Raw genomic sequence first — 14506 nt, 5'->3', positions numbered from 1 at the left:
GATCTACCCTTAAAGAACAAGACCAGCTTACACTGCATGACATCCTTTTAGACCAGGAAAAAGAGTGGGGTTTGCCAGCTGTGGGTTGCTGGTTCTGTTCCTAATGAGGTTTTCTGCTGCTTCTGCTGAATAGGGGTTTCATGCAGCCATTGGTTTTAATACTAGGGGTGGCAGGCCCACACCATTTGGTGTGTTCCATGGGGTTCTTCTAGATGCCGCTTGCCAGGACCCCGCATGGCCAGCACCGCCATTCCCTTGCAGCACTAAGGGAGGATGGAGTTCAGTCATTACCAATTGCTCCTTCCCATTTCATACCATGCCCCTTCTCCACACCCGTGAGCAGTCAGCCAGGCTACTTTTGGATACAGAATGACTGCTCTTTCAGAAGCATGATATGACTTTCTTTTTGCAAAACAGCAAGTTTAGATCTGCTGCAGTTGAGATTTCAGAATGTTATACGTAACACTGCTCTAGGACTGGCATCACCTGCTTCTGTCCTTATCTGTGAATTCCTGCAGTACCTGCTGAATCTCTGATTGCTTCTAGGTGAGGTTTTTATATCACCTGCCCTGCCTCATACAGAGAATTATGTTATATTATACGTCCAGACATTGTAAGAGGGAAAACTGAATAGCTGCTTGACTCCTCTTGGTGTCTATAAACATCAGCTCTCTGGAAGCATGTTACTACAAAAGAGTTTTCAATATTCTCTCCTTTAATTAGGGAAGAGAACTTACTATGTGCTAGCTACATAATAAACTTTATTTTTCAGTTCCTGAGTCTCTATCACAACATTCATTTTTCTCTGGATTCACTGATCAAGGGAGATTTCAAAGGGGTGAGTTAATGCTGGAAATAGATTGTAGAATGTGAATTGAAAGCAAGTCATCTGTTTGTGAATTTTCAAAGTGTGATTTCAAGATCTCTAAAACAGTCACCCTGTAGTTTCAGTGATTGCTTTCCTATGTTGTAGCACCCAACTCACATTCTATATTAGGGACAGCTCTTCTCTTTCTATTTCACTCATGAATAGCAATAACACTTGCTCAAATTCCTCATCCTGAAGCTATTTTCCCTCAAAAACCCATTTTACACTAACTATTTTTTTTATAATTCTTTTGGGTGATTGTGGGCAGTACTCTTGTTTATTGAGGAATACAATCTGTTTCAAATTTGTAGTACTATCAGTTTCATTTGTGAGGAAGTGATAGGGAAAAATACATAATTTCTAAAGAAGCAGACAAAACCAACTAAAGGAGTTTTCCATGGATAATTTGAAACTTTCACAGGATTAAGTTCAGGGTTTTTTTAAGGCACAAGATTGGGTTGGGAAATTGATTAAAGAATGGACATTCTCAGAGCAACTAGTCAATTAATAAATTAAAATTGCTTTTAAACTTAAGTTTCTGTGCAGACCTGCATGATCACAAACAGCTAATGAATTTAACAAACAGGAGAGCATTTGGAGTCTATTACAAGGCAATAGGTTGTATGAAGAGTGACCTTTTCAACACATTATTTGTCCCACACTTGCAAGACTATGCATTAGTGTGCTATATGTGCTCTCATTTTAAAGAGAGCAGATAGTAGGTTGCACTTCTTGCAATATGCCTTCAGAAAAGCAATCCTATGTGGCATAAATAATGGGGATTATTAAAAGAAAGTGCAGCCCACTTTTGATATGAGCTTCCTTGCAATCCAGTTGCAGTAGGGGGCTCGTCACTGTAGGCAATAATTCAGTAACATGGGATAGAATTGATACATGTATGGGAACACCCTAAGATGCTGACAAACCAGACTGGAGATTAGATGTTGGAAGGATGGGGAGAAAGAAAAAGAAACAGCATATCCAATACTGCTGGATGTGAACGTAAGGGCTTTTCCTTATGCCCTAATTGCAGCACAAACGTACATTAATAACTGCTTACTACCTTCTGCCATGTCCTCATGAATTTGCCATTGTCTCATTGTGACATGGCTACATTTAAGGCATGGTACAATCCACAGACCATGTGGCTGAATGCTTCTCATCTCATATTTATAAGAGGTAGACTTATTATACAAATTATAACCACTACTATAGTGTATTAAGCCTACTATACTGTATACACATTTATCTACCCAATTGAGCTTAATACTGTGACAACAGTAATGTTTACAAAACTGAACAAGGTTACAAAATTCCCTTTTCCCCTGTGTTCTTAACTGCCCACCTTTCTTAGCAATACAGGTAGTAGTAGTACAATAGTGGCCTTACAAAATAGTCCAGACAAAAAGCACACCCAGATTAACTTTTACTTTATTGTAAAGTTACATTAACAGAATCTTGCAAGTCTGAAAGTACATTTCTCCGCCATCATCTTTACAGCCCAAGAAACTAGGGAGGGTCCCTTCTGAGACTTTTGCCACACCCACATTCCGTTTGCAGGCTAAGCTGCCTCTTATCTGACCATTCCCCTGGCTGTGGCACTTCCCCATCTCCCAAGATTACTCACACACACAGTTCTTTCTCTAGCCCTTTCCTTTAGGGATTGAAAATCCTATTCTTTTTAGCTTACACTTGGCCCTATATTTTTCTCCACCCCTCAGCCCCATACTTCCATAGGTCTTGCTGCAGATTGGAGTTGCTTGATCATTGTTCTATTTTACTGAATTACATCTCAGTCCTTATCAGCTTGGTTTTTTGGGGTGGGGCTGGGTGGCTATAGCAGTCATCAGAAGGCTTGTGAGGCTGTTAGGCTCTGTTACTTCTCACTCCAGCTGTAGCAGCTTCAGAGTTTCATTGCTCACTCCACCACTGTTCATATTCAGTTTCACCTCCTTCAGCTCTGACTCAATTTCCTTTCCTTCTTTCTTTTACCCACACCCTGTCCCTTCAGCATTTCTCTTTTATCTCTCTACAGTACAGGTGTGGTCATCTAATCTCTTAAAGTCCCAGGGGACACAAAACCACAAGGAAGGGAAACTCACACTGGCAGCTTTGAAGTTTTCCTTCCACACTCATCACCAGCAGAGGCAGCGTAAAGCTGTCCTTAGCTGTTCCAGTTTTAAAGTAGTGTTTTACCTCTTCTCTCCTGGGCTGTAAATACAATCTGGCATGATTCATCAATGGGATGCTAATGCAGTCTTCAGCTTGGGATCTGCCCAACTCCTGTTTTCTATTTTAGGCTACTGTAGGAAAATCCTTCTCTTCTGGTCACTGGGAACTGTCTTTATGGTCATTTGGCTTAAGCTGCAGAAGACACCAAATATCTGGCTTCTGCAGAGGCATATGGAAATGTTGCTGCTTTCCGTAATGCTTAGGCTCCTTATAAACCCAGATTTCATACTCTGTTTCTTTTAGAACAGATCTTTAATGCTCTTTTGAGTGGTCTTTTAAACCAGGATCTAGAAATGGGTTCTTCCACCTGTGTATTGCTAGTTCGGTCACTATTGACAGCATTTGAAGTTTTCTGTTGCTTTTGCCAACAGTGGCAAAAACTTAGCTGGGAGGGAGCAGTTCCATTTTCTGTACTCTGTTCAAGCCTTGGCAGCAGTAGGTGCTGCTAGCCACGAGATCAGAACCGGACTCCTTGGTCATTCAGTGGCCTAACCCAGTACTGCCAATTCCTCGCAGCAGTGATTGAGGATGGTGCTCATGTATTATTGTTTCCTCCTGCTTTATTCTGTTTCTCTCTTCCACAGCTTTTATCTGCCAGCCAGGTTATTTTGAGCATGTGTTTAGTAATTTTTCAGAAGATCAATAGGCCAATGTTCGGAAATAGTCTGAGTGGTCGTAAGTGTGGAGCAAGCATTTTGCTGAGCAGGAGCATGGGATCCTGCTTCACACTATGCATCTCTCTGTACCTGCAAACAGCCTGTTAGTTGGTTAGTTGGGTAGCCTGACAGGTAGATAAACCTGCCGCTATTAGCATCTACTTTCACTTCTTGTTTTCCATCCAACAAATTGGAGGGGAAGCAAAGTTGGAGGAATCCACTAATCCCTTTCCTTAACTTCTGTAATAAGTGTATAAAGATGGCACTTATCACCAACTTCATTACTGTTGCTGGTTAGTGCAGAATCTGGAACAGATTGCTCTGGTGCTGATTGGTGATTGGGGCAGAACAATGCATTCCGGCTTACTTTTCTGCCAGTTCAAAGACTCGTAGATAACACTTTAATATAGCTGTCTGGAAAACCCCTACATGAGAATTAGGGGATGGAAAAGCTGATCATCTGAAAGAATTCATCCTCTATAATGCCACACATTAAAAACATTGTAAATACTACCGTGATTTCATTTCATCTGTTGGTAGGCTCTCAAATTCTTTGGAAATTTAATGGTTCTTTTTCTGTATATTGTTTTCAGTTCAGAAGTTAGAAGAAGGAACCATAGCTCAGGAGCTTTTGCAAGCACATAGCCTCAGATGTAATCCCTGATATTCGGAGTTGAAGGGATCAAGTAGTAGGTGTTGCTTCTGCCTGAGACCCTGGAGAGGTGCTGATTAGGTCTGACAAGTATAATCAGACAGCTTGAGGGTTAGTCAATTCAAGTCTCTATTTTAGAAATCGATCAGCAAAACAAAGCTTTGTTTAGTATTAATATTGTGCTGAAAGGGAGCATAATGGTGTAGTATGCTGTAAAATAATATATAAAGGAGTGATTATGATTTAAAGGCTAAAAAGTTAAACAGATTAATTGCAATATATAGTTATCTGCATAATTAAAGATAGTTCTAGCAGTTAATAAAAATAAAAATAGGAATCAAGTACATACAAGCATAATGATAGATAGTATCTAGATATAGATAATCAACTAAATAGACAGCTACACCTAAAATAGGTGACCAACAGAGCCAGATGGGAGATGTCTAAGAACTATCTGAGGAAAAATTGTGGTGTAAGTACAGCAGTATTTAGCAACATTCAGAAAAGTAGAATCAGATTGGTCTGATAATAACTAGAGGTAAAGGCAATCAGAGCAACTAGGGTGCTTGACTAAATCTGGGAATAACAGTTTTTGGCAAGCATCAGCACAGAATGAGTTGATAATAATAATATACTGTAATGTGATCAAGGTTTTCAATTGCTCCTTAGCCGCAGGGGCACATTCTCTGCTCAGAAGGGATGTTCCAAGATCCCCCTTCAGTGACTGCTATTGGGAGGGTGTTAAACTTGGCCAAAGTCCTTCTGAATTTGGGGACTGTTATCCAACTGAGGGTGAAGCTTGAGGTTATTATTTAACATCCTTTGAACTCCAGGCAAGTTCTTAGTTCTAATTATAATAGGAATTTGATCATTTTTCCAATGTGGGAAGTGGTGAGACATATCTGGGTCTTGTTGGGCATAAAATTATGTTTTTACTTTAGTTCTTACAAGAAATCAGTGCTTTGGAATAGTTCCCATTTAAAAGTGGCTGACATTACTCTGTTTTTGGAAAACATTGGCCAAAAGTGGAATTATTACTCTTAGTCAGCTAATAAATAATGCTACCCTTAAAACTTCTGAAATTTTACAAATGGAATATAAATTGCCTAAAATGCCTAAATGGCAATATATTCAGGCAATATACTGTATATTAAAAGATCACCAGATTGAAGTTCAAATTTGTCAATTCTCAGCCTTTGAATTGACTTTGTATCAAAGAAGAGGCAAGATTAGGCAACATGAGTTCATATTGTACAATTCACTATTTAAAAACAGAATGGTAACGAGTTTTATTAACATTAAATTAAGAGCTTGAATTTGTAGAATGATAATTCAATTTTCAAAATTTGAATAGTTTGGTATTTTCATTAATTTTTACCTACTTTTCATTTTTCTTCTTTTTTCCGCTTTATTGTATCTTTTTAGGGTTTTTGTTTTGTTTTTCTTGAGTTTTTGAAGTCAGTTTAGTTTAGGATTTTTATGCGTATAATTTATTTTTATTAAAGGTTTATACTTTACATAGGTATTTGTTACCAATTCATTAATATGTAATGTCCTTGAAGAAAACTTAGCTGTTATGTTTTTAAAAGTTCACTTTAAAATACATAAGACGGCCAGCTTGCTATGTTCCCCAGCTCCCTGTTTTAATTACTCTCTAAATTTAACTTGCCTGTTTAAAATACTCTGTATGAACTTGATAATGTTCTCTATGAAATAATTTTTCTCTGCAATTCAATAGATACACAACTGAACAGAAAATGTGTGCAACTATTTATCAGTGAGGATGATATAAATGGAGAGAGAGAGAAAGAAAATGAGTACAGAAGCATGTTAAAATGAAAACATTGAATAGGTCTAGATATACACTACCAAAAAACTGAAACACATACATTTCCAAAGGAGTTAACAGAACAACTTAGTGATGTAAAGTCATTTCAGGATAGGAAAACAGAACAAAAGATCAAATGCTGCATTAAGTGTTGCTTCATCTCTCAATAGGATTTTAAAAAGCCTTTTGAGAAAGCTTGGAAAGACTATGAAAGCAAACTGTAAGTTGTTTTGATGATATTATCTTCTTTATAAAACCAATGCTACTTTATTTTGAGTTGATTCTGTTAAAATACCAAACACTGTGTTTTCTCTACTTGAGTGCAAAGATAGAGAAAGAAAAGCGGGAGCTGGCGAAACAGTATGGAATGGTGAGGACAGAGGTTGCTGGAGGAGAGATTGCGGAGGAGATGGAAAAAGAACGAAGGATGTTCCAGTTACAGATGTGTGAGGTAAGGCAGGCAGATGGTAGGACTCTCTTCCCAGAGAGAATATCCTGAGCCTGTCTTTCTTTCAACTTAGACAGGATCCTGAGCATGATAGCTCTGAAGGGATTGAAATCTATTAGCTCTATCTTGTCTTTTAAAGAAGTTTATAAAATGTTGATTGTGCTCTTGGATGTTTTAAAGGTTGCAAATTGTTTTAAAGTTGTCCTTCCTGGGTTGAAAAGGCTCAGAAACAATTTTATTAAAAAAAAAAAAAAAAGTAAATGCTTCTTTCTGCCGAGTCAATTGTGCTATGTACACAATTACAGTTACACATGATAGCACGTAGTCTATTTTCTATATGATGGTGACATCCATGTAGAAAAACTATCTTCATAAATTGCAGATGTAAACTGTCTCATGTAAGAATAAGGCTGCACTTGGCTCCAGTTTAGAAGCAAATATGAAAAGCTTTCCCCGCAAAAGCCTTTCTCCAAATAGGAATTGGAAAGAACCGTGTCCCATATACTGTTATACCCAGCCTGGGAAAAAGTATTTTGTTGCACATCAAGTGCTGGCTTCTGGCCTCATGTGCGGCATTTCAAACAATGGGGGGAATTCTGGCTTGATCTTAGCACTCTTCCATTGGGAAAAGCGTCTTTTTAAAAAGGAAAAAAAAAGGCATCTCAATTCTGGCAAATTTCTTCCTGCTCAACTTCCTGGAAAGCTGCTCCAGAGAGACAGTGGCCCCTCTGAAAAGCAGAAGAGGTCATATACAGTTGCAATGGAAAGGCAAAGTGGCAAAAATCACCGCCAGTTCAGCTTCTTTTGTCTGCAGGAAGCCACTGGTACATTCCAGTTCCCTCTCCAGATTGAAGGAACCCCTTCAGTTCATATGGGAGAGTATCTGGATCCAACTCTTTCAATGTTTTTTTCCAGCCAATTATACATATCCTTCAAGATCGTTCTCCTAACAGTGGGATATTCATTTTTAAAGCATCACATTCTGTTTCTGAGAATATACAATACTTCCACCAGAATTCACCATTTGGTTCTGCCCTTGTTAAATCCAGTTATAGTTATCCAGATCTTAGTGCTACCATATGACTATAATCACCACTATCTAGCAATTTTTAAAAATTGCTTGTTTGTTTATTTTTTTTATTGCTACTAGCTCTTGGGAATGTATGTATTTTAGTACTTGGGAAAGTAACATTTAGTCAAGGTTTAGTTTAGTCAGGGTAAACATCTATGTAAGCTCTGCCTTTCATAGAATTTGAAAGACAAACCATAAAAATAAAGTTAAATTGCCCCAGTACAAGTAGAATTGTTTTTAAATTTATGTAACAGACTGATTTAGCTTTTAAGAGAAGATTGTCATATACTAACTGCATGATGTAAAAAGAAAGAACTGCAAAATATAACTTAGCACTCCAGAACAGAGGAGGGCTAAGCAAACAAATGAGAATGTAGTTCAACAAGTCAGCTATGTAACCTTTCCCTCCAGTACCTAATTAAAGTGAATGAGATTAAAACCAAGAAAGGAGTTGACTTGCTGCAGAATAACATCAATCACTGCAACTCTCAGTTCAAGTAAGTGCCATCCATTTTCTACCTTTTCATTCCTCATAATTCTCTTGGCAACAAAGAAGTTTGAACTCTTTAAATACAAATTTCTTGTTGTATGAACTTTTGTAAATGTGAATCTATGGCATAAATATATTTTTCATATTTACTCTATATGAATTTTCTCCCTAGTGCACATTTTAATCTGTTAAGGGTAAGCAATCTTTTCCTCCATTGCAAAGCTTCATTTCCATTTCTTCTCTTACTATTACCTGAACCCTAAAACACAGAATTTAGCATGTTGCAAAACTGACAGGTTAGGCACTCCTCAAAGCTCATATTTTTATGTTGACTTTTGCTAGACCTGTTAATTTTTCTACCTTTTTATTTGGGTGGAGTGAGTGTTCTCTTACTTAATAGTATTGCTGTAAATCTTTTGGGATTAAAACAAATGAGAATCAGTATGGGAATACATATTTTAATTTTTAAAAATGACTGCCCTTTGTTTTTACCACTACATTAAATAGAGCAATTATTTCAAAATCTTTAAAATGTGCAAGAACTTAACAATTGCAAAGGGTGTCTAATCAAAGTCCAGGGTAACCAATTGCTCTGTTTGAGTCTCCACCAGCTTCAGAAGAGGGCTGAGGTAGTGGAATGCAGTGTTCCATTTCAAAGAGGATGTGGGCGATACTATCTTTGAATGCTTTCAACGTTAATAATGAAAAAAATTGTGGTGTCACTCATAGAAGAGTAGCAAATTTGCTTCTCCTGAAAAGAAATTGTGTGATGGGTATGTACAGTACATAGGTTGGTAGGTTTTTGCCTACTGTGCAAGAAATGTTAACAAAATGAAGCATTTGAAAGTGTGCTTCCCCATCTCCAGTTTCAAATGGTCCTCCTCATTCTACCATTTCATTCTGTATCATGTATAAGCTATTCCTCTACCTACAAGAGTGGGTAACAATTGAAGTAATCCAACAAAACACAGGTAAGGCAACAACTATACTTCCAGAGATTTTTCAGCCCCCATCTTGCAAACGTTAAAGAGGGAGATACCATTTCTAGCCATAAAGCCATCCAGGCCAGTGGCCATTCCTGGGTATTGAGGCTGAAAAGGCCTCTTCCAGATGAGGTCCTTGCAGTAGTTCAGAACCTGGATCTTGCCCTTCTCATGGTTGCATCTGGGAGCTGAATTGATTTCTTACTAGCTTTATTGTATATGTATGTGACATCACAACAAATTATGTAGTTTTACTTGAGCATTAGAGACCTTCTGGACAGTCAATAACCTACTCTTACTTTATTGTGCTTCCAATGACTCACCCACTGGTAGGAAGGCACCCTCATCTCATCCTACTTCCCAGCTTCTTTCCCTTCCTCAAGCATGTTGAGGTTAGCAGCTATGAGGACAATTGTGGGAAGACTTCACTGAAAATTGTAGTGTTGATGTGGAAGTGTCTTATGGTATGAAATAAAAATATTATTTTTTAATTTTGTTCCATGGTATTTTTCTGTCAGTTTTTTTCAGAAATGTTTAAAGGTAACAGAGAAGCACAAACAATTTATAGAGGAACTTACTCCTGAGCTTCAGAGTGTGAGTATTTAATATGAAATTGATAGGCCACATTTTCACATCATGCTAAAACACAGTGTGAAATACATAAACAGACACAAGTCCTATTAAGCCTTAAGCTTACACACACAGAAACAGAATACTTTCCAAAGAGGAGTTCAAAGTTTTCACTCTATTTTTAGTTAACCAGATTCTTCATTGTATTTAACATTAGCTAAGGTTTGTATCAAAAAGCAACATCCAGAAATCACATTCTGAAGCTAGTTTCTTTGAACATAATACAACTAATATTAATAGCAGTTTGTCTGGGTGGGGAATTCTGGCAGTTGAAATCCACACATCTTAAAGTTGCTGAGGTTGAAAAACACTGTTCTAGATGACACAAGAGCAAAAGCTTACATTTCCAAAGTCCTTCTACCCATGTAAATATTGTAGGAAAGAGCCTATCCACATGACCCAAGGTTCATTTGGGCTTTTCACACTCATACATGCTGTATTATAATAGATGCCCAAAACCTGAAGCCCTGGGCACACAGCTCTCCAAAGCAAAGACTTTGAAGTTTGTTACTAAATTGTAACCCCTTTTCTACATGCCTTGTGACTTCATCCACATGTGTAAAAGGGTTGCAGCTTGCAACATAATGTTTCAAAAAGTTGCAGAGGCTGCTGAGAAAGGGGGATTTGTTAACTGCTGATTGGAGAATAATCATATTGGTTATGTTTATTTTAAACATAAAATGAAATGAAATTTAACTTCTGCCCCAATGCATCCATTTCATGCAGCCTCTAGCATTCCACTCAAAGGCCCAGAGCAGACTTGGCGTTAGAAAAATATGCAGAGTTCTGCACTACAGTGTACCATGGTTTACCACGCAGGTACGCAAACTTTCAGCAACAGGTTAGGGGTTTCAAAAAGTCCTCCACGCTAAAATCACATTTGACCTGTTTCTTGAATACATCTTTAAGGAAGTGTGTATGTGTTCAAGTATCAATTGGGTGTACATGTTTGCAGGGCACATCCACAACAGCTATTTCCATGTAATTCAGTCCAGCAGGAAATGTGAAAAAGGTTCCATGGAAAGACATGTAACTTCCTTTTTCTGCTGGACACGTTTTATTTTATACACTGTGCTGTATAGTCTGAGCATCCCACTTTAATCTCAAATTAATCCCGGTCAAGTATATGGAACAGTGAAGAAGGATTATACAGAGATAGACATAATTTCAAATTGTGAGCATCTGAACACATACCAGTCAGACTTGGAACAAACAGCATTAGTGTTAAATAGTAATGCATTGCTTTTAACTGATGTGGAAATTGCTTTTAATAATGTGGGCTTGGGACTTCCTGGAGACTTGGGCAACTTAGACATATAGAAAGAAATGCCTGCTGAAGGTATTTTGCAGCAACCACAAAAACAACAGTTTTGTTTAATGGAATGTTTGTGTGATGGTTTTCAGATGAAGTCAAAGCAGGAGGAGGAGAAAAAACAGTTATGTTTCCTTCGGGATCAGCTCAAAGCAGCATTGCAGTTGGAGCCCAAAGAGGTAAAATGAGGGAGGGTACACCTTATTTTGCTATGGAGAAAGGCCAGCAGGTGCCTCATGAAATATTCTTTATAAATCCTTTGTTAAGGACTGAAAGGAAGAATTTACTGGGGAGAGGCAACTTACCATGTATCTGAGTGCAGTTTCTGCCAGTGCCAGGCAGAAAAATCATCTGCCTTTGTTTCTGTCACTTCTCCTTCAATCTGATGAAAGAGAATTTGCATTCAAAATTCCTTTAAAGGAGAAGAGAGTTTCAGGCAATTCTCACAGGTGGAGTGTTCCTGTACTTATTTAATTACAAGGGAGCTGTATACATGTAGATGGGTGAATGTGGTCATGTCTCCTGCATTACTGTACAGTTTTCTCTCCAATGTTCCGTATCCTCCCTTCAATTAAATCTCAAGGGAAGACAGCATGAGGGAGCTACTCCCACAAGCCTGTTTTAGTAGTAGTAGTAGTAGCACTGTCCCTTCTAAGGGAGAGTCCTGGTCATGAGAAATTGTTAGAAAATTTCTCTTTCCGTGGGGAAATTCAGAGAAACCACCCATCCAATTTGTCTACCCCAAAATTTAGTGCAGAATTTCCATTTGCGCCCAACTGTACTTCCTGCTTTAGATGTGAAATAGAATGCCCATTACGTTGCTTTAAGGGGAAAGCTCATAATAAGAAAAGGTGTCAAGACAACCTATCACAGGGAGAAAAATTATTTGACCAAGGATAGTAACTACCCAGCTCTCTGTCTCTGTTTCATCCACTAACTTTGGAGGAGTTCTGATCAAAAGAGAAGATGGGGCCAACAAAATCAGACCTTTATACTAGATACATGTTTCTCAACCTTAGTAACTTTAAGACATGTGGATTTCAACTCCCAGAACTGGGCGTTGAAATTCAATTCTGGGAGTTGAAGTCCACAGATATTAAAGTTGCTAAGGATGAGAGACACTGTACTAGATGAATCTTTCTATACCTCAACAACTATTGCTGCAGAGAATTCATTGCTATTGCAGGCTTAGCATTTTCTGGGTCAATGTGCTGAAATGTGCCCAAAGCAATTTTAAAAAACATGAATCAATGGGAAAAGAGAAGATACATCATATGGTTAAATAATTGAAAAGTTTGTGCAGCAAATGGATTAAGTTCTCTGTTGCTCTAGAGAGCAGGCCAAGAATCAATGGGTGAAAATGGCAAAGCAGCAAATTGTGGCTGTATTTTAAGGAGATCTGATGATAAGAACATTTTGCAATATGGTGGATTCTCTTCATCAGGCAATGGCTGGATGATTGCCAGGAGTGCTGTGGCTACATCCAACACAGCACAGAAAGGTGGACTCATTGACCATCTAAGTATCTCCAACTCAACATTTCTAATTTTGAGATCATATTCTAATGGAGCTTGGATTTTTGCATCCTTGCCTATTGTTGTAATTATATGCCATTTTTAAAAAAATGTATATTTGTTTTGTTTTCTAGCAGGATTCTATGAGCAAGCCAGTGAGATATAGCATGCATCAACTCCAGGGGAATAAGCAGTATGGCACAGAGAGATTCGGAAGCCTCTTTAAGAAAAGTGATGGGTAAGTAGTGCAACAATTTCATCCTTGGCAATTGCAAATATATTTTAAAAACAATAAAACTTAAAGCAATACAAATATTTAATTGCTGCCTGAACTCCTCTGTTGAATGCAGGGTTGTGACTGGATTTATTTCTCTTGTAAGCTGCCTTAGAAATATTTTATTTTGAAAGCAGAGTATAAATGGCTAAAAGAAACCATCAATTGCTTTCCAGGGAAAATTTTGGCATCTAAACTGTTTTCATCATGTAGTTTTATGCTTGAAAAACACACTTTTTGTTGAATTTCTGCAGGTGGAGTTAGGAGAGGACCATGTAAGTTTTGCATGTCTTCATGCCCACTTGAGTTTTGGAGTGCATCATAAAATTTAGTTACAAAATTGTGAGAATAATTATAATTTGATTTTCCCATAGTCTGGTAAAATGCAGATCAATGTGTTATACAATTTTTTAAAATCCTACCTTTATTATTTTTATAAATAACTCAAGGTGGCAAACATACTCCTTCCTCCTCCTATTTTCCCCACAACAATAACCCTGTGAGGTGAGTTGGGCTGAGACGGAGTGAGTGGCCTAAAGTCACCCAGCCAGCTTTCATGCCCAAGGCAGGACTAGAACTTATAGTCTCTTACTTTGCAGCCTAGTGCCTTAACCACTAAACTAAACTGCCTCTTTCTTTCAAACATCCTTACTCTTTCTTTCAAACATCCTTACACATATATCCTTAAATATAACAATTAAGCTTTGATTATCAAGGTAGATAGTAACATATTAAGCTTTGATTATCAAGGTAGAAAACTATGCACACATATGTGTTCACCTGACACCTATTTACTAATGTTTTAAAATATGCATTTGCTAAAATTTAACTAACAACTTGTTTGGACAAGTTATATTTTTCTAATGGCTTGTTTCTCATGCAAAGTATGCACAGGCACAGATAAGTTTATATAGATTGTGTTGCAATACATTGCAAGTCTGAATTTTGGCTTAGTATGTTCTGTAAATCCAGCCATTGTGTATGGTTGACAGGCAGCTGTGATGTAGATCTAACCAACTGTGACTTATTCAAAAAAATATATTAAGGAAGCCATAGCTTTACATGATGTGTAAAGCCAACCATGTAGCCATTTCCAGATGACTTTTGTGAATTATAAGGGATGGGGAATGGAAGGACGAAACAATAGGAGATTTGCCTTCAATAACCTTCCTTAAGATTGAAATCCTATTCACACTTACACTGGTATCAGCCCCACTGAACTCAGCTTATTTCTGAATAGATACTTATAAACTTTTACTATAAATTAACTTGACTACAGGTGGTCCTTATTTAAAGACTACACATTCAGAGACTGTTCAAACTTACAATGGTGCTCAGTGAGTGGTAGTTACAATCAGTTCTTGTACTTAAGCCGTTGCAGCATCCCGGTAGTCATGTGATTATGATCTGGGTGCTCGGTGCCCAGCTCACAATTATGATATTGCAGCATCTTGCGATCACATGATCACGATCTGCAACCTTTCCTGCCGGCTTCTGACAAACAAATCAATGAGGAAGCCAGCAGGAAGTCGCAAGATGCAGTCACA

The 14506-nt window shown here is 37.9% G+C and overlaps 1 protein-coding gene across 2 annotated transcripts in view; it reads left to right on the top strand.

The window, feature by feature from the left end:
- LOC103060704 (arf-GAP with SH3 domain, ANK repeat and PH domain-containing protein 1-like) overlaps positions 1-14506 on the top strand; it is a 58222-nt gene that overhangs the window by 6680 nt on the left and 37036 nt on the right. The window contains exons 4-10 of one of the 2 annotated variants that reach the window (XM_025167161.2): positions 773-838; positions 6407-6456; positions 6558-6687; positions 8168-8253; positions 9748-9823; positions 11264-11350; positions 12823-12923. In XM_025167161.2, the coding sequence (XP_025022929.1) occupies positions 773-838; positions 6407-6456; positions 6558-6687; positions 8168-8253; positions 9748-9823; positions 11264-11350; positions 12823-12923 (596 nt within the window). Of the gene's footprint in view, positions 1-772; positions 839-6406; positions 6457-6557; positions 6688-8167; positions 8254-9747; positions 9824-11263; positions 11351-12819; positions 12924-14506 lie in introns of both variants that reach the window. The other variant, XM_088153336.1, reaches the window with a different exon arrangement.

Source organism: Python bivittatus, unplaced genomic scaffold (genome assembly GCF_059951505.1).
Source record: "Python bivittatus isolate LINGU-HERP-01145 unplaced genomic scaffold, Pbiv_v1 ctg000700_np1212, whole genome shotgun sequence".
Lineage (NCBI taxonomy): Eukaryota > Metazoa > Chordata > Lepidosauria > Squamata > Pythonidae > Python > Python bivittatus.
The sequence above is the reverse complement of the archived record's forward strand: the minus strand, read 5'-3'. Positions and strand labels throughout refer to the sequence as shown.